This window comes from Oncorhynchus masou, chromosome 5 (genome assembly GCF_036934945.1).
Source record: "Oncorhynchus masou masou isolate Uvic2021 chromosome 5, UVic_Omas_1.1, whole genome shotgun sequence".
NCBI lineage: Eukaryota > Metazoa > Chordata > Actinopteri > Salmoniformes > Salmonidae > Oncorhynchus > Oncorhynchus masou.
The window spans coordinates 12,820,131-12,840,539 of record NC_088216.1 but is presented as its reverse complement, the minus strand read 5'-3'; the positions used below and the strand labels follow the sequence as shown (position 1 = coordinate 12,840,539).

The 20,409-nt window shown below is 51.4% G+C and overlaps 1 protein-coding gene across 1 annotated transcript in view; it reads right to left on the bottom strand.

Annotated features, from left to right (window-relative positions):
- Nucleotides 1–20,409, bottom strand: part of LOC135528212 (peroxisome proliferator-activated receptor gamma coactivator-related protein 1-like) — a 29,792-nt gene that overhangs the window by 6,129 nt on the left and 3,254 nt on the right. The window contains exons 3-10 of the mRNA XM_064957144.1: nt 20,155–20,307; nt 11,646–11,753; nt 5,605–7,570; nt 3,920–3,973; nt 3,245–3,328; nt 2,649–2,959; nt 1,896–2,587; nt 36–260 (exon numbers count right to left, since the gene is read on the bottom strand). Coding sequence (XP_064813216.1) covers nt 36–260; nt 1,896–2,587; nt 2,649–2,959; nt 3,245–3,328; nt 3,920–3,973; nt 5,605–7,570; nt 11,646–11,753; nt 20,155–20,307 — 3,593 coding nt within the window. The remainder of the gene's footprint in view (nt 1–35; nt 261–1,895; nt 2,588–2,648; nt 2,960–3,244; nt 3,329–3,919; nt 3,974–5,604; nt 7,571–11,645; nt 11,754–20,154; nt 20,308–20,409) is intronic.

Sequence of the window (20,409 nt, the reverse complement as noted above, 5' to 3'; positions counted from 1 at the left end):
GGAGGGTTAACAAATGTATTAATGCCATCACTGACCTGTAGCAATCCCTCCACCTCTGGGCCCTGCTGTAGGCCAGTGTGGTGGGGGATCTGGACCGAGATCTGGAACCAGACTGAGTCCAGGACTGTGATGTGGACCGAGAGCGGTTCCAGGACTTTGGGTAGGGGAGCCGGTACCGGCAGGGAACCGGGGAACGGGAGACGGAGCTGGAGCAAGAGGACGAGGAGGAGGAGCTGCTTTCAGAACGCCTGGGACAGAACCTGGTGGGGGAGGAGGGAGAGGGATGGGGAGGAGGGAGAGGGATGGGGAGGAGGAGAAGGATGGGAGGGAGGAGGGAGAGGGATGGGGAGGAGGAGAAGGATGGGATGGGGAGGAGGAGAAGGATGGGAGGGAGGAGGGGAGGGATGGGGAGGGAGAGAGAGGGATGGGGAGGAGGGAGAGGGATGGGGAGGAGGGAGGGGATGGGGGAGGATGGGGGGAGGGGGGAGAGGGAGGGGGGGAGGGGGAGGGATGGGGAGGAGGGGGAGAGGGATGGGGAGGAGGGGGAGAGGGATGGGGAGGGAGGGGAGAGGAGATGGGGATGGGGAGGGATGGGGAGAGGGGGAGAGGGATGGGGGAGGGGAGGGAGAGGGATGGGGAGGAGGGAGAGGGATGGGGAGAGGGGGGGGAGAGGGATGGGGAGGAGAGAGGGATGGGGAGGGGGGAGGGATGGGGAGGGGGGAGAGGGATGGGGGGAGGAGAGGAGGGATGGGGGGGAGGGATGGGGGGGGAGAGGGAGGAGGGGAGGATGGGGGGGAGAGGGATGGGGAGGAGGAGAGAGGGATGGGGAGGGGGGAGGGAGGGGGGGGGGAGAGAGGGGGAGAGGGATGGGGGGGGGAGAGGGATGGGGAGGAGGGGGAGAGGGATGGGGAGGAGAGAGAGGGATGGGGAGGAGGGGGAGAGGGATGGGGAGGAGGAGGGAGAGGGGGGAGAAAGAGGAATGGGGAGGAGGGATGGGTTAAAGCAAGGGAAAAGGGATTTTGGGTTGGTACAAGGGTTGAGTGTAAACTTAATGACTAAAACCAGATGTAAAGTATGTAGTAGATATAGAGGAGCCATTTATCTTGAAGATCAGGGATTTTAGAACTAACAATCACCAAAATAAAAAGTACACAGTGGGGGAGGAGGGGGAGAGGGATTGGGGAGGAGAGAGAGGGATTGGGGAGGAGAGAGGGATGGGGGAGGAGAGAGGGATGGGGAGGAGAGAGAGGGATGGGGAGGAGGGGGAGAGGGATGGGGAGGAGGGGGAGAGGGATGGGGAGGAGAGAGAGGGATGGGGAGGAGGGGGAGAGGGATGGGGAGGAGGGGGAGAGGGATGGGGAGGAGGGGGAGAGGGATGGGGAGGAGGGGGAGAGGGAGGAGGGGGAGAGGGATGGGGAGGAGGGGGAGAGGGATGGGGAGGAGGGGGAGAGGGAGGAGGGGTTGGAGAAAGAGGAAGGACGTGGATTAAAGCAAGAAAATACATTTTGGGTTGGTACAAAGTTGAGTGGAGAAGTGAAGATCACCTTTTAGAACTAACAATCACCAAAATAAAAAGTACAGGAAAAGTTCAAAACCTCTCATGTCATTGATTGGTGGCTTATAACGTGTTTTTATGCTTTGGCGAAATGTGTAAAACTGCAAAAAATTATCTTTAAAACTGATCTTTTTTTTCTGTCAGCCTCATGGCAAAACGTGTAGAATTGGAAGCAATTGGGTTTAAAACAGCAAAAACAAAAAAGTACCTTACCATTGGCCACACCCACTAACATGGCCACACCCACTAGCATGGCCACACCCACTAACATGGCCACCCTCCTCACTCCCCAACTTCAATTCAAGAGCAATAACAGTCACCACACAGAATTTGAACCTACCTCTTTCGGGGTGGAGTGCGAGACCTGGATCGAGAGGAGGATGAGGAAGATGACGACGAAGAAGGGGACCTAGAGCTAGAGTCCGAGCATGAAGACCTTGTCCGATAGCGCCGGGACGACCTCCTACCTCTGGAAGGGGGACTGGGTGAAGGAGGGGAGGGGATGCAGGGGCTGGTTCTCTCTTCCTGTGTCTCCCCTGCAGTAATGGCGTCCGTCCTAGAGGGGGAGCTCTCTGTAGATGGCGGAGCAGAGTCTGAGGGAAGTTGTGTCTCTGGAACAGTCCTGGAGTCCACTGGCTGCTGCTGGCGCAAATATTTCCCAGAGTTCTGCGTGCCAGGCACTGAGGAGGGGTTGGGAATTGGTTGGTGGTCGGGGAGTATGGTTTGCCTTTTGCTGCATAACATAGTAGTATTACTTCCTGGTTGATCCTGAGATAGACAGTAGTCGTGGTCCGAGGAGACAGATACTGGTGTCAGGAACTCAGTCGGGGTGACAGGGGGCTTTGTGGGGAGGGGGTGGACCTTTTTGGGTGGTAGAGGACGGGGGTCGATGATTTGGATGGCCTTGTGAGGGAGAGGTTTGGGGGTCGCCGGTTGCTTCCTCTGAGGTGCGACAGGGGTAAGTGGTTTCCAGCGCGGCTGTGCAGGGGCCTGTTCCTGAGTGCTGAGAACATTCTGGGTGCTGAGAGGTTCCTGAGTAGTTCTGAGGAGATAGGTCCCGGAGTTCAGATGATGAACTGAAGGAGCATGTAACCACAGCAAAGTCCTCTGAGCAACTGTCGCAGCGTTCCAGAGTTCTGAGGGGCTCCGGAGTTCTGAGGGGTTCCGGAGTTCTGAGGGGCTCCGGAGTTCTGAGGGGCTCCAGAGTTCTGAGGGGCTCCGGAGTTCTGAGGGGCTCCGGAGTTCTGAGGGGTCCCGGAGTTCTGAGGGGCTCCGGAGTTCTGAAGGGTCCCGGAGTTCTGAGGGGTTCGAGTGTGTTGACAAGTTCTGGAAAGCCAGTGGGTGCTGGAAGACAGAGTTTATCTTGGGTGCTGAGGAGATAGGCACCCAGCAGTGTCAGCATCCCTGGAAAGAAAGCAACAAACCAGATGATGAACTGAAGTTCTGTTGTGAAGCATGAGAATCACCACAGCAAAGTCCTCTGAGCAACTGTGCGGACTAAACTAGAACATTAAGTAGAAGAACAGTTTCATCCCAAATGGCCTCCTATTCCCTTTATAGTGCACTACTATTGACCAGTGCCCATATATGGCTCTGGTCAAAAGTAGTGCACTAAGGAGGAACACCTTTATTTAACCTGGGAGGCCAGGGTGTATTAAGTCTCCAGGCTGAGCCCTTCCTTTAACTCACCTTCAGTGTTGTTGCTCGGCTCTTCATCTCTAACAGGGCTCCTATCTGGACTGCCTTCAGGTTCAGTCTCAGTCTCCTCTTTGGCTGTGGGAAGAGACAGACATGGGGGAGGCAAGTTAGTTAGGCTAGTTGAGAACACCTTTATTTAACCAGGTAAGTTTGTTGAGAACAAGTTCTCATTTACAACTGCGACCTGGCCAAGATAAAGTAAATCAGTGCGACAGCAACATCACAGAGTTACACATGGAGTAAACAAACATACAATAAATAATACGGTAGATTAAAAAGAAAGTCTATATACAGTGTGTGCAAATGGTGTGGGGAGGTAAGGCAAAAAATAGGCCACAGTAGCGAAGTAATTACACTTTAGCAGATTAACACTGGAGTGATAGATGAGCAGATGATGACAAGCAGATGATGGTGCGTAAGTAGAGATACTGCTGTGCAAAAGAGCAGCAAAGTAAATAAAAACAATATGGGGATGAGGTGGGTAGATTGGATGGGCTATTTACAGATGGACTATGTGTATGTAAGATGACAAGGACAGGGGTAGCTGGGATGTATGCATCAACCAAATCAATACATCTTAATGCAAATCCCAGAACGGATTGGACGTAGTACAGCTGGAAGAAGAATGGGAGAGAATTAACGAAACCCCACTGATCCCTCACTCACCTTGTGTTTCCTCAAACCGCTCCAGAAGGCTGCTCAGATCTGTGGCTTGGATTCCTGCAACGCAACCAAGAGAAATCAGTTTCTGAATGCAGGGACAGTAGCAGTTTGTCGAGGTGAACTTTCTGCTGGTCTGGTGTTCTAAGCTGCTTCCTCCAGAACACCACAGCAGCATGGGTTCCAGTCCAGACCCCTGCTATTTCAGCAGCATGGGTTCCAGTCCAGACCCCTGCTATTTCAGCAGCATGGGTTCCAGTCCAGAACCCTGCTATTTCAGCAGCATGGGTTCCAGTCCAGAACCCTGCTATTTCAGCAGCATGGGTTCCAGTCCAGACCCCTGCTATTTCAGCAGCATGGGTTCCAGTCCAGAACCCTGCTATTTCAGCAGCATGGGTTCCAGTCCAGAACCCTGCTATTTCAGCAGCATGGGTTCCAGTCCAGAACCCTGCTATTTCAGCAGCATGGGTTCCAGTCCAGAACCCTGCTATTTCAGCAGCATGGGTTCCAGTTCAGCAGCATGGGTTCCAGTCCAGAACCCTGCTATTTCAGCAGCATGGGTTCCAGTCCAGAACCCTGCTATTTCAGCAGCATGGGTTCCAGTCCAGAACCCTGCTATTTCAGCAGCATGGGTTCCAGTCCAGAACCCTGCTATTTCAGCAGCATGGGTTCCAGTCCAGAACCCTGCTATTTCAGCAGCATGGGTTCCAGTCCAGAACCCTGCTATTTCAGCAGCATGGGTTCCAGTCCAGGCTATTTCAGCAGCATGGGTTCCAGTCCAGAACCCTGCTATTTCAGCAGCATGGGTTCCAGTCCAGAACCCTGCTATTTCAGCAGCATGGGTTCCAGTCCAGAAGTCCAGCATGGGTTCCAGTCCAGAACCCTGCTATTTCAGCAGCAAGTCCCCTGCTATTTCAGCAGCATGGGTTCCAGTCCAGAACCCTGCTATTTCAGCAGCATGGGTTCCAGTCCAGAACCCTGCTATTTCAGCAGCATGGGTTCCAGTCCAGAACCCTGCTATTTCAGCAACTCTTTCATCTCCATCTTTCCTATCTGAAAATATGAGTGGGACTGCCCCACCCATTACAAAATAAATACAACATAAACACTTTCTGAAAAGCAGTCGTCAATTTTTTTATTTTACCTTTATTTAACCAGGCAAGTCAGTTAAGAACAAATTCTTATTTTCAATGACGGCCTAGGAACAGTGGGTTAACTACCTGTTCAGGGCAGAACGACAGATTTGTACCTTGTCAGCTTGGGGATTTGAACTTGCAACCTTTCGGTTACTAGTCCAACACTCTAACCACTAGGCCTAATCTAATATATGTTTAAAGCTTTGACTCCTTCAGCTGAACATGGAGACAACAATCTCTTTCTGAATGGGTCTTAGAGAGAATTTGACACAGGATATCAAAGTAATCACAAATTATACATTTTTGTTAATTTCACACCAGCTCCAACTAAATCACAACTCATCTACTTTTAGCTATAGCTTAATTAGCTTTATCTGAAGAAATATATACTCAGGGTGTAGTTTCCCCTAGGTACAGATCTAGGATCAGAGTCCACTCCCCCAAACCTAACCTTAACCTGTAGTAAATAAAATGCTAAACTGACCCAAAATCAGTCAACTTCACCCTACAACAAAATATATTGTTTATATGTGTGTTATGGCTAATCTGGCTTACCTGTGCCGCAGGTGGGGGTCTGTATGCAGGTGTTACTCTCTGGAGAGGTGGACAGTCGGACATGGGGGAGGTTACCAAGGGCTACCCGCTTTGCCCTCTCCATCTCTGGGTAAGGAGCAACAGCATGGGTGGATGGATGGACTGAGGGGCTGGACGATGGACTTGCCATTACTGGTGCACTTGGGGAAAACTTGGACCCTTCTGGTACGGTCTTGGTTCCTTTCCTTGTGCTGAGAGAGCGAGGCTGATCCCCTTGTTTCGTGGTCTCTGCAGTGTTTTGGGTGTGAAGTAATTTCCGCAATGGTTGTTTGGTTGAGAACCTGCGCTGGATCTCAAGGAGGAGACTGGTGCTCTTCAGGCTTCGATCCCGGTTGCAGAACACCATTTTGGGCTTGGGCGCCGGAGACTCCTGGGTGGTGGATGGAGGTAGAGATTGTTCCTGCTTCTCCTGGTTGGTCCCACGGCTCCTATCAAATCCCTCCAAAGATGGACGGGTTCCTGGTAGTGGGACCAGGACAGGGTTTGGGGGGTCGCTACTGACCGCAACAGCACTCTTTTCTGGGCTAGTCCTGTTCTGGCCCAGACCCGCCACTGAGTTGGAGTTCAGGTTGGGACTTGGTAAGGGACTAGCAGGAGAGCTGGTCTCAGTCCAAATAGGCTTTAATACATCAACATCATTCGCAGATTTAGCTTCATTTGAGTTGTGTTTGGGCTTTAAAGCTGAGCTGGTAGGAGGAGTCTTAGTCCCACTTCTTACAGGCTTTGATCCATTGATGCCAATGGCTTTACCAGGTTTACTGGGACAAGCAGGAGAGACAATCTTCGTCCTCGTCTTAGAAATAGGCTTGAATCCACTGACATCACCCCCTGTTTTACTTCCTATGTAATGATGTGTAGGATGTGTGGTCGTTGGTCCCCACATGTTATATTTAGGTCCTTGTAAATAGGGTATAGGAGGCAACTCCGTGGGGGTTTCAGGTAGAGAGGGCCATTTGGTGGTGTAATTCTCAGGTTTCCCCACCAGGGGTAGTCTTTGCTGGCGCAGCAGGCGGTACTGCTGGAGACTGAGGGCCGGTCTGGGCTTGGACTCGCCCCGCTGTGGCGGAGGCTCCGACGACGACTTATCTCCGGTCCTTTCAGACAAGTCAGTTACAACCTGATGCCGGTTGTCCTTTGAAGATGCTGCTGAAGACTCTGGAGAGGATGTGGTGAGGGAAATGGTCCTTGTTTTGGTGTTGAAGTCAAAAATGGGGATTTGGCTGGTGAGCTCGCTCAAGTCCGGGAGCACGTTTAAGTCAGGTTCGTCTGCTGCTGGTAGCTCGTAGGATGTCACCAGGACAGGTCCGAAGCTCACTCTTTTTTTGTTCTTGGTCTTCTGGCCTTCTTTGGGCCCGTCCCACTTCACAAGTAGACTTTTTAGTTGCTTCACTTCTTCACCTTTACTTCCCTGTTCTCCACCCCCCTCTTTCTCATCCTTCATCCCTCCTACCGAGGGACACTCGTCATCTGATCCGTCCACATCAATTTCCTCGTCGCTCTCTTCCGAACCAGGCTTCGTATACCTCCACACCTCGCCCTCCAGGGGTACACTCTGGTCCGCGCTCCGTTCCCCCAGGGAGGAGGCCTCCTGCCTGGATGTGCCGACCCAGTCCTTCCCCTCCTCATCCAGGCACACCCTCAGGCAGTAGGGGTGCATGAGTTTCACCAGCTCCACCAGGGACACTGTAGAGGAGTAGCCATGGTCCTTCTCTACAGAGTTCAGCGCTCTCACTTCTGATCGGTCGAGGGAGAGTTCTCCCGAGTCCTGATTGGTCAGATTGAAGCCGTGAGGCGGGCTGTGAATGTGGACCTTGCCGCCCTCTTCCTCCTCCTCCTCTCCATCGCTCCTCTGTGTGGATGTGGAAGAGCCCTGGGCTCTGGGAGTTAGCCTAGCCCTCCAGGGTCTGTCTGGAATGACCGTCTCAACCTGGAAGGAAGAACGACGTCAAGACTGTTACTCCAGCTATGCTCATAATCGCACTCGCTAGTGCTCTATTTTTAATAAAGATATCATTCTCTATATTATTTTTCATGACACACTCAATCCCATAGTGTAGTACACTAATATTTTTTGTATATAAATTTCCAAACTATGACACAACCCAATCCCATACAAATTTATGTAAAATTCATTATGATAGGCATTTTATTTAGTACAATAAAACGAATGTAAATCTTTGACCGTTTTTCTTTTTGAAATCAAACAAGTTACTCCAGTGCAGGGCTCGTCCTACGGTACTCATAACTTCGAGAGGAATATTTATCTTGCACAGAAATAGATAAACAATTCTACAATGGGGTTGACAGATTTTTCTATTCATAACTTGCTTTGTTTGCAGAGGAAAAGTAAATGTTGACTGTTCCAGCATCTTCAAAGCGCCTCGACAGAAATATATATTTTTTTACGTGACTGCCAATGGCCCCTCTAAGGTGAGCGGTTGCACTGCTCGCCCCTCGGACTGCCAATGGCCCCACTAAGGTGAGCGGTTGCACAGCTCGCCCCTCGGACTGCCAATGGCCCCTCTAAGGTGAGCGGTTGCACTGCTCGCCCCTCGGACTGCCAATGGCCCCACTAAGGTGTGCGGTTGCACAGCTCGCCCCTCGGACTGCCAATGGCCCCTCTAAGGTGAGCGGTTGCACTGCTCGCCCCTCGGACTGCCAATGGCCCCACTAAGGTGAGCGGTTGCACTGCTCGCCCCTCGGACTGCCAATGGCCCCACTAAGGTGAGCGGTTGCACTGCTCGCCTCGGACTGCCAATGGCCCCACTAAGGTGAGCGGTTGCACTGCTCGCCCCTCGGACTGCCAATGGCCCCACTAAGGTGAGCGGTTGCACTGCTCGCCCCTCGGACTGCCAATGGCCCCACTAAGGTGAGCGGTTGCACTGCTCGCCTCGGACTGCCAATGGCCCCACTAAGGTGAGCGGTTGCACTGCTCGCCTCGGACTGCCAATGGCCCCACTAAGGTGAGCGGTTGCACTGCTCGCCCCTCGGACTGCCAATGGCCCCACTAAGGTGAGCGGTTGCACAGCTCGCCTCGGACTGCCAATGGCCCCACTAAGGTGAGCGGTTGCACTGCTCGCCTCGGACTGCCAATGGCCCCACTAAGGTGAGCGGTTGCACTGCTCGCCCCTCGGACTGCCAATGGCCCCTCTAAGGTGAGCGGTTGCACTGCGGACTGCCAATGGCCCCTCTAAGGTGAGCGGTTGCACAGCTCGCCTCGGACTGCCAATGGCCCCTCTAAGGTGAGCGGTTGCACTGCTCGCCTCGGACTGCCAATGGCCCCTCTAAGGTGAGCGGTTGCACTGCTCGCCTCGGACTGCCAATGGCCCCTCTAAGGTGAGCGGTTGCACTGCTCGCCCCTCGGACTGCCAATGGCCCCTCTAAGGTGAGCGGTTGGCCCCGGACTGCCAATGGCCCCTCTAAGGTGAGCGGTTGCACTGCTCGCCCCTCGGACTGCCAATGGCCCCTCTAAGGTGAGCGGTTGCACAGCTCGCCCCTCGGACTGCCAATGGCCCCACTAAGGTGAGCGGTTGCACTGCTCGCCCCTCGGACTGCCAATGGCCCCTCTAAGGTGAGCGGTTGCACTGCTCGCCTCGGACTGCCAATGGCCCCTCTAAGGTGAGCGGTTGCACTGCTCGCCCCTCGGACTGCCAATGGCCCCTCTAAGGTGAGCGGTTGCACAGCTCCCCTCGGACTGCCAATGGCCCCTCTAAGGTGAGCGGTTGCACTGCTCGCCTCGGACTGCCAATGGCCCCTCTAAGGTGAGCGGTTGCACTGCTCGCCTCGGACTGCCAATGGCCCCTCTAAGGTGAGCGGTTGCACTGCTCCCCTCGGACTGCCAATGGCCCCACTAAGGTGAGCGGTTGCACTGCTCGCCTCGGACTGCCAATGGCCCCTCTAAGGTGAGCGGTTGCACTGCTCGCCTCGGACTGCCAATGGCCCCACTAAGGTGAGCGGTTGCACAGCTCCCCTCGGACTGCCAATGGCCCCACTAAGGTGAGCGGACTGCCAATGGCCCCACTGCGGTTGCACTGCTCGCCCCTCGGACTGCCAATGGCCCCTCTAAGGTGAGCGGTTGCACTGCTCGCCTCGGACTGCCAATGGCCCCTCTAAGGTGAGCGGTTGCACTGCTCGCCTCGGACTGCCAATGGCCCCACTAAGGTGAGCGGTTGCACTGCTCGCCCCTCGGACTGCCAATGGCCCCTCTAAGGTGAGCGGTTGCACTGCTCCCCTCGGACTGCCAATGGCCCCACTAAGGTGAGCGGTTGCACTGCTCGCCTCGGACTGCCACGCAGATGAAATATCATCCCACGCAGAGAAGCACGAGATTGAACTTCGCTCGACTTTCTAGAGCATACCCCGTTAGTTAACACCAACGTTTCCCTCTACTGTGGGAATTAGGATCGAATCAACGCAATGTTAGTCACCTTCAATGCAACATACAGAAACAAAAAGGAACTACGCAGGACTTAGTATGCAAAACTAACTGTGCAGATGTTCGGCATCGGAGTAGGATTCTATTGCATTGACATGCACCACTACAGACCAGTGCACCATAACCAATCAGAGCCGCAGTAGGCCTATATGCAAATAGCCATTACCATATATGGATCATATATGGCCACTGGACAGCATGCGCTTGTTTTGAGATCAAAACGAGAGCTGCATGTAGTCACCTGTGCACATTTGTTCATATCCTTTGCTAGTTAGTGAGTTATTAGCCCAGTTATAGGTCATTTGTAGTTAACAACGGGGGCAGTGGTTGCTGCCTACAAGAGCACAAAACGTTTGTATTTCTAAACATCTTTGAAAAGCCAGTCAAGTAAAGAGCATTTGCATGTCTTAAAGGGGCAGTGTTGTATTTTGAGATGGCCTTGAATGAGCTAAGTATCCAATAGGCAAAGGGAAGCATAATGTCTTGGTTCTCTGTAATAACGGTATGGGAATAATTATTTTGTAAAGTGGTTTCTTGCATCAAACAACATTTTTCAGTCACCTCCTTATATGAAGGACAAGTGGATAAACAGGTTCATGTCAAGACCTACATGTGTTTTATTCCAAAAGTATCATGGATGTAGCCTATATTGAACACTACACATTTGCTGCTACTGTAGGCTGAATGACTGAACAGCTATTTCCATGTTAAAATGTTATGGGAGGCAATTGTCTCTCTTGTTTTTGATGGTAGGTCCACTCTGGTAGACCGACATGATGGTCAAATAGCCACAGTAACCCACTAACTAACTTAAAGCTGGTACAGCTGGATGGAAAAAAGCGAAGCACCACAGCCAAATGACTGTTCTGCAACAGAAACAATTCACTCCAAAGGAAAAACGTTTTTCAAAAAAATCGAGTTTCTATTGGACAAATTCAAGTAGGACCCTCCCCATATCATTATGTTTGCTTCTTAAAACAGTAAACGGTTTCCGTTGCAATACGTAATAAATACACCCCAGGATAGTTAAAATAGGGTTGGTGTCAAAACCTACAGGAGGGTAGCTCTCCAGGAACAGGGTTGGAGTGAAAACCTACAGGAGGGTAGCTCTCCAGGAACAGGGTTGGAGTGAAAACCTACAGGAGGGTAGCTCTCCAGGAACAGGGTTGGAGTGAAAACTTCCAGGAGGGGGCTTCCAGGAACAGGGTTGGAGTGAAAACCTACAGGAGGGTAGCTCTCCAGGAACAGGGTTGGAGTGAAAACTTACAGGAGGGTAGCTCTCCAGGAACAGGGTTGGAGTGAAAACCTACAGGAGGGTAGCTCTCCAGGAACAGGGTTGGAGTGAAAACCTACAGGAGGGTAGCTCTCCAGGAACAGGGTTGGAGTGAAAACCTACAGGAGGGTAGCTCTCCAGGAACATGGTTGGAGAGCACTCTTCTAGTGGTTATTTTATCATTGAAATTACCTCTGTAAACCCAGATTAACGGGTGGGATTACCAGTAGTAGTATGGCTAATCTGAATCTGACACACACACTTCCATAAAACAGAAAGGGATGAGGTTTCTACCTTTCCAACAGAGGAAGAGGGGGATGAAGATGAAGAGGGGGTCTTTATGGAACGAAAGAGTGCTTCTTTATCAGGTGGAGACCGTGTTAAACTCAGCAGCCGCCTCAACTGGAGAAACACACCAAACAGGAGAAATACAGTAATTACAAAACAACAATCACATTGTTCTCCCATAGACACACCATTTTCAGCATGACTTATTTGGGAGAAAATGTACATATATGGAGGAGCATAAATACTATAACACAAGAGAGAGATACACTTATAGAGTGAATTTGCCATTCTGGTAAAATACGTTGTCTATTGTATAGCAGAGGAGACCAGAGGAGGCCATAGAAGTATAGAATAGCTGAACACTAAAAACAGACCACATGAAGGGAAGGTGACACATAGGCACCAGGATAGCTGGACATACCAAGGCCAGAGGGATATACAAAGGAGGGGGTCAGTCAAATGACTAACTGATGACCAATAGACATAGCTCGCATATTTAGGACATGGAGATGCAGAAGGAATGACAGAGGAGACACATAGTCTGCTGATCTGAGATAAAGACACACATACAAAGGAACACATTGAGCTAAGTGCAGAGCCAAAGCATAGGCCTGTAAAATAGAGGAATGTATAGTATTTTTAGTATAGTTGGACACGCTAGAAACTGAGGAGACACATAGTCTGCTGATCCTAGATAACACACAAACAGAAGAATGCATTTAGCTAAGTGCAGGAACAAAGCAAGGGTCTTATCATTATAATCTGACGGAAAGCAGGTATGGGCGTTATCGGGCTGAACAAGCAGGATGCACGGATTGGAATGTAACTTCATTTGCATGAGGGATGGACTCAGATGTTGTATGTGTATAAATCAGAGCGAATTCTCTGAAAAAGGTGTGTGTTCCGCGGAGCACTCCGGCTTGCTATACTCTTGTATTAAAAGTCTATAATTGAATTCAAAGTTCCTGCAAGTGTCTTATTTTGAAATGATTACGAAAGACACTTACAGATAAAACCAAAATGAAAGCGGTACACCTGATTCTCATCAAATCAAGAACATCTGGGACTGTTTTCACACAGCGTCTCAGAGCAGGACTGCTGGTTACCAAGAACACCTGGGACTGTTTTCACACAGCGTCTCAGAGCAGGACTGCTGGTTACCAAGAACACCTGGGACTGTTTTCACACAGCGTCTCAGAGCAGGACTGCTGGTTACCAAGAACACCTGGGACTGTTTTCACACAGCGTCTCAGAGCAGGACCGCTGGTTACCAAGAACACCTGGGACTGTTTTCACACAGCGTCTCAGAGCAGGACTGCTGGTTACCAAGAACACCTGGGACTGTTTTCACACAGCGTCTCAGAGCAGGACTGCTGGTTACCAAGAACACCTGGGACTGTTTTCACACAGCGTCTCAGAGCAGGACTGCTGGTTACCAAGAACACCTGGGACTGTTTTCACACAGCGTCTCAGAGCAGGACTGCTGGTTACCAAGAACACCTGGGACTGTTTTCACACAGCGTCTCAGAGCAGGACTGCTGGTTACCAAGAACACCTGGGACTGTTTTCACCTGGGACTGTTTTCACACAGCGTCTCAGAGCAGGACTGCTGGTTACCAAGAACACCTGGGACTGTTTTCACACAGCGTCTCAGAGCAGAGAACACCTGGGACTGTTTTCACACAGCGTCTCAGAGCAGGACTGCTGGTTACCAAGAACACCTGGGACTGTTTTCACACAGCGTCTCAGAGCAGTACCCCTGATTCTCATCAAATCAGGAACACCTGGGACTGTTTTCACACAGCGTCTCAGAGCAGGACTGCTGGTTACCAAGAACACCTGGGACTGTTTTCACACAGCGTCTCAGAGCAGGACTGCTGGTTACCAAGAACACCTGGGACTGTTTTCACACAGCGTCTCAGAGCAGGACTGCTGGTTACCAAGAACACCTGGGACTGGACAGCGTCTCAGAGCAGGACTGCTGGTTACCAAGAACACCTGGGACTGTTTTCACACACAGAGCAGGACTGCTGGTTACCAAGAACACCTGGGACTGTTTTCACACAGCGTCTCAGAGCAGGACTGCTGGTTACCAAGAACACCTGGGACTGTTTTCACACAGCGTCTCAGAGCAGGACCGCTGGTTACCAAGAACACCTGGGACTGTTTTCACACAGCATCTCAGAGCAGGACTGCTGGTTACCAAGAACACCTGGGACTGTTTTCACACAGCGTCTCAGAGCAGTACCCCTGATTCTCATCAAATCAAGAACACCTGGGATTGTTTTCACACAGCGTCTCAGCAGGACTGCTGGTTACCAAGAACACCTGGGAGAGCAGGACTGCTGGTTACCAAGAACACCTGGGACTGTTTTTTTCTGGTTACCAAGAACACCTGGGACTGTTTTCTCAGAGCAGGACTGCTGGTTACCAAGAACACCTGGGACTGTTTTCACACAGCGTCTCAGAGCAGGACTGCTGGTTACCAAGAACACCTGGGACTGTTTTCACACAGCGTCTCAGAGCAGGAGTTACCAAGAACACCTGGGACTGTTTTCACACAGCATCTCAGAGCAGGACTGCTGGTTACCAAGAACACCTGGGACTGTTTTCACACAGCGTCTCAGAGCAGGACTGCTGGTTACCAAGAACACCTGGGACTGTTTTCACACAGCGTCTCAGAGCAGTACCCCTGATTCTCATCAAATCAAGAACACCTTTGGCTATTTTCACACAGCGTCTCAGAGCAGGACTGCTGGTTACCAAGAACACCTGGGACTGTTTTCACACAGCAAGACTGCTACCAAGAACAGAGCAGTACCCCTGATTCTCATCAAATCAAGAACACCTTTGGCTATTTTCACACAGCGTCTCAGAGCAGGACTGCTGGTTACCAAGAACACCTGGGACTGTTTTCACACAGCGTCTCAGAGCAGGACTGCTGGTTACCAAGAACACCTGGGACTGTTTTCACACAGCGTCTCAGAGCAGGACTGCTGGTTACCAAGAACACCTGGGACTGTTTTTTCAGAGCAGGACTGCTGGTTACCAAGAACACCTGGGACTGTTTTCACACAGCGTCTCAGAGCAGTACCCCTGATTCTCATCAAATCAAGAACACCTGGGACTGTTTTCACACAGCGTCTCAGAGCAGGACTGCTGGTTACCAAGAACACCTGGGACTGTTTTCACACAGCATCTCAGAGCAGGACTGCTGGTTACCAAGAACACCTGGGACTGTCAGAGCAGGACTGCTGGTTACCAAGAACACCTGGGACTGTTTTCACAAGCGTCTCAGAGCAGGACCGCTGGTTACCAAGAACACCTGGGACTGTTTTCACACAGCGTCTCAGAGCAGGACTGCTGGTTACCAAGAACACCTGGGACTGTTTTCACACAGCGTCTCAGAGCAGGACTGCTGGTTACCAAGAACACCTGGGACTGTTTTCACACAGCGTCTCAGAGCAGGACTGCTGGTTACCAAGAACACCTGGGAACACCTCAGAGCAGGACCCTTTTCAAGAACACCTGGGACTGTTTTCACACAGCGTCTCAGAGCAGGACTGCTGGTTACCAAGAACACCTGGGACTGTTTTCACACAGCGTCTCAGAGCAGGACTGCTGGTTACCAAGAACACCTGGGACTGTTTTCACACAGCGTCTCAGAGCAGGACTGCTGGTTCATCAAATCAAGAACACCTGGGACTGTTTTCACACAGCGTCTCAGAGCAGGACTGCTGGTTACCAAGAACACCTGGGACTGTTTTCACACAGCGTCTCAGAGCAGGACTGCTGGTTACCAAGAACACCTGGGACTGTTTTCACACAGCGTCTCAGAGCAGGACTGCTGGTTACCAAGAACACCTGGGACTGTTTTCACACAGCGTCTCAGAGCAGGACTGCTGGTTACCAAGAACACCTGGGACTGTTTTCACACAGCGTCTCAGAGCAGACTGATTCTCATTCAAGAACACCTGGGACTGTTTTAACACAGCGTCTCAGAGCAGGACCGCTGGTTACCAAGAACACCTGGGACTGTTTTCACACAGCGTCTCAGAGCAGGACTCATCTGGTTACCAAGAACACCTGGGACTGTTTTTCTCAGAGCAGGACTGCTGGTTACCAAGAACACCACAGCGTCTCAGAGCAGGACTGCTGGTTACCAAGAACACCTGGGACTGTTTTCACACAGCGTCTCAGAGCAGGACTGCTGGTTACCAAGAACACCTGGGACTGTTTTCACACAGCGTCTCAGAGCAGGACTGCTGGTTACCAAGAACACCTGGGACTGTTTTCACACAGCGTCTCAGAGCAGTACCCCTGATTCTCATCAAATCAAGAACACCTGGGACTGTTTTCACACAGCGTCTCAGAGCAGGACTGCTGGTTACCAAGAACACCTGGGACTGTTTTCACACAGCGTCTCAGAGCAGGACTGCTGGTTACCAAGAACACCTGGGACTGTTTTCACACAGCGTCTCAGAGCAGTACCCCTGATTCTCATCAAATCAAGAACAACTATTTTCACACAAGAAGCATCTCAGAGCAGGACTGCTGGTTACCAAGAACACCTGGGACTGTTTTCACACAGCGTCTCAGAGCAGGACTGCTGGTTACCAAGAACACCTGGGACTGTTTTCACACAGCGTCTCAGAGCAGGACTGCTGGTTACCAAGAACACCTGGGACTGTTTTCACACAGCGTCTCAGAGCAGGACCGCTGGTTACCAAGAACACCTGGGACTGTTTTCACACAGCGTCTCAGAGCAGGACTGCTGGTTACCAAGAACACCTGGGACTGTTTTCACACAGCTGATTCTCATCAAATCAAGAACACCTGGGACTGTTTTCAGAGCAGTACCCCTGATTCTCATCAAATCAAGAACACCTGGGACTGTTTTTACACACCTGGGACGTCTCAGAGCAGGACTGCTGGTTACCAAGAACACCTGGGACTGTTTTCACACAGCGTCTCAGAGCAGGACCAAGAACACCTGACTGTTTTGGTTACCAAGAACACCTGGGACTGTTTTCACACAGCGTCTCAGAGCAGACCCCTGATTCTCATCAAATCAAGAACACCTGGGACTGTTTTCACACAGCGTCTCAGAGCAGGACTGCTGGTTACCAAGAACACCTGGGACTGTTTTCACACAGCGTCTCAGAGCAGTACTGCTGATTTCATCAAATCAAGAACACCTGGGACTGTTTTCACACAGCGTCTCAAGAAGGACCTGGAACACTGGGACTGTTTTCACACAGTCTCAGAGCAGGACTGCTGGTTACCAAGAACACCTGGGACTGTTTTCACACAGCGTCTCAGAGCAGGACTGCTGGTTACCAAGAACACCTGGGACTGTTTTCACACAGCGTCTCAGAGCAGGACTGCTGGTTACCAAGAACACCTGGGACTGTTTTCACACAGCGTCTCTCAGAGCAGGACCCCTGGTCATCAAATCAAGAACACCTGGGACTGTTTTCACACAGCTGGTTACCAAGAACACCTGGGAGAGCAGGACTGCTGGTTCAGAGCAGTCTCAGAGCAGGACTGCTGGTTACCAAGAACACCTGGGACTGTTTTCACACAGCGTCTCAGAGCACCCTGATCAAGAACACCTGGGACTGTTTTCACACAGCGTCTCAGAGCAGGACTGCAAGAACACCTGGGACTGTTTTTTCAGACAGGACTGCTGGTTACCAAGAACACCTGGGACTGTTTTCACACAGCGTCTCAGAGCAGTACCCCTGATTCTCATCAAATCAAGAACACCTGGGACTGTTTTCACACAGCGTCTCAGAGCAGGACCGCTGGTTACCAAGAACACCTGGGACTGTTTTCACACAGCGTCTCAGAGCAGGACTGCTGGTTACCAAGAACACCTGGGACTGTTTTCACACAGCGTCTCAGAGCAGGACTGCTGGTTCACACATCCAAGAACACCTGGGACTGTTTTCACAGCAGCGTCTCAGAGCAGGACCGCTGTTACCAAGAACACCTGGGACTGTTTTCACACAGCGTCTCAGAGCAGGACTGCTGGTTACCAAGAACACCTGGGACTGTTTTCACACAGCGTCTCAGAGCAGTACCCCTGATTCTCATCAAATCAAGAACACCTGGGACTGTTTTCACACAGCGTCTCAGAGCAGGACTGCTGGTTACCAAGAACACCTGGGACTGTTTTCACACAGCGTCTCAGAGCAGGACTGCTGGTTACCAAGAACACCTGGGACTGTTTTCACACAGCGTCTCAGAGCAGGACTGCTGGTTACCAAGAACACCTGGGACTGTTTTCACACAGCGTCTCAGAGCAGGACCGCTGGTTACCAAGAACACCTGGGACTGTTTTCACACAGCGTCTCAGAGCAGGACTGCTGGTTTACCAAGAACACCTGGGACTGTTTTCCAAGAACACCTGGGACTGTTTTCACAGCGTCTCAGAGCAGGACTGCTGGTTACCAAGAACACCTGGGACTGTTTTCACACAGCGTCTCAGAGCAGGACTGCTGGTTACCAAGAACACCTGGGACTGTTTTCACACAGCTGGGTCTCAGAGCAGGACTGCTGGTTACCAAGAACACCTGGGACTGTTTTCACACAGCGTCTCAGAGCAGTACCCTGATTCTCATCAAATCAAGAACACCTGGGACTGTTTTCACACAGCGTCTCAGAGCAGGACTGCTGGTTACCAAGAACACCTGGGACTGTTTTCACACAGCGTCTCAGAGCAGGACTGCTGGTTACCAAGAACACCTGGGACTGTTTTCACACAGCGTCTCAGAGCAGGACTGCTGGTTACCAAGAACACCTGGGACTGTTTTCACACAGCGTCTCAGAGCAGGACTGCTGGTTACCAAGAACACCTGGGACTGTTTTCACACAGCGTCTCAGAGCAGGACGCTGGTTACCAAGAACACCTGGGACTGTTTTCACTGGTTACCAAGAACAGACGTCTCAGAGCAGTACCCCTGATTCTCATCAAATCAAGAACACCTTTCTATTTTCACACAGCGTCTCAGAGCAGGACTGCTGGTTACCAAGAACACCTGGGACTGTTTTCACACAGCGTCTCAGAGCACTGCTGGTTACCTGAACACCTGGGACTGTTTTTACAGAGCAGGACTGCTGGTTACCAAGAACACCTGGGACTGTTTTCACACAGCGTCTCAGAGCAGGACTGCTGGTTACCAAGAACACCTGGGACTGTTTTCACACAGCGTCTCAGAGCAGTACCCCTCTCATCAAATCAAGAACACCTGGGACTGTTTTCACACAGCGTCTCAGAGCAGGACCGCTGGTTACCAAGAACACCTGGGACTGTTTTCACACAGCGTCTCAGAGCAGGACTGCTGGTTACCAAGAACACCTGGGACTGTTTTCACACAGCGTCTCAGAGCAGGACTCCTGGTTACCAAGAACACCTGGGACTGACTGCAGGACCGCTGGTTACCAAGAACACCTGGGACTGTTTTCACACAGCGTCTCAGAGCCGGACTGCTGGTTACCAAGAACACCTGGGACTGTTTTCACACAGCGTCTCAGAGCAGTACCCCTGATTCTCATCAAATCAAGAACACCTGGGACTGTTTTCACACAGCGTCTCAGAGCAGGACCGCTGGTTACCAAGAACACCTGGGACTGTTTTCACACAGCGTCTCAGAGCAGGACTGCTGGTTACCAAGAACACCTGGGACTGTTTTCACACAGCGTCTCAGAGCAGGACTGCTGGTTACCAAGAACACCTGGGACTGTTTTCACACAGCGTCTCAGAGCAGGACCGCTGGTTACCAAGAACACCTGGGACTGTTTTCACACAGCGTCTCAGAGCCAAGGACTGCTGGTTACCAAGAACACCTGGGACTGTTTTCACACAGCGTCTCAGAGCAGGACTGCTGGTTACCAAGAACACCTGGGACTGTTTTCACACAGCGTCTCAGAGCAGGACTGCTGGTTACCAAGAACACCTGGGACTGTTTTCACACAGCGTCTCAGAGCAGGACTGCTGGTTACCAAGAACACCTGGGACTGTTTTCACACAGCGTCTCAGAGCAGTACCCCTGATTCTCATCAAATCAAGAACACCTGGGACTGTTTTCACACACCGTCTCAGAGCAGGACTGCTGGTTACCAAGAACACCTGGGACTGTTTTCACACAGCGTCTCAGAGCAGTACCCCTGATTCTCATCAAATCAAGAACACCTGGGACTGTTTTCACACAGCGTCTCAGAGCAGGACCGCTGGTTACCAAGAACACCTGGGACTGTTTTCACACAGCGTCTCAGAGCAGGACTGCTGGTTACCAAGAACACCTGGGACTGTTTTCACACAGCGTCTCAGAGCAGGACTGCTGGTTACCAAGAACACCTGGGACTGTTTTCACACAGCGTCTCAGAGCAGGACTGCTGGTTACCAAGAACACCTGGGACTGTTTTCACACAGCGTCTCAGAGCAGGACTGCTGGTTACTCTTAATTAATTCTGAATCACACACACAGACCCACACTTGGTTTGTACCCACCGGGGAGTTGTCCCGTAGCCTCTGGTCAGAGAAGAGGCCAGTGTCAGGCAGGGTGTCAAAGGGGGACAGGGTCTCATCGTCAACACTGTCCAGGATCTCTGTTAGAGCTGTCAACAACGTGGACTCACTCTCCTCATCCAGTCTGCTCCTAGTCTAAAAGAAAAAATGAAATAAATGGAATTAATTTAAAAATAGTACAAATGGCATCTCTCATTTCTGTGACGGGAAACAATAGTTGCAGAGGAACAGGCAGAG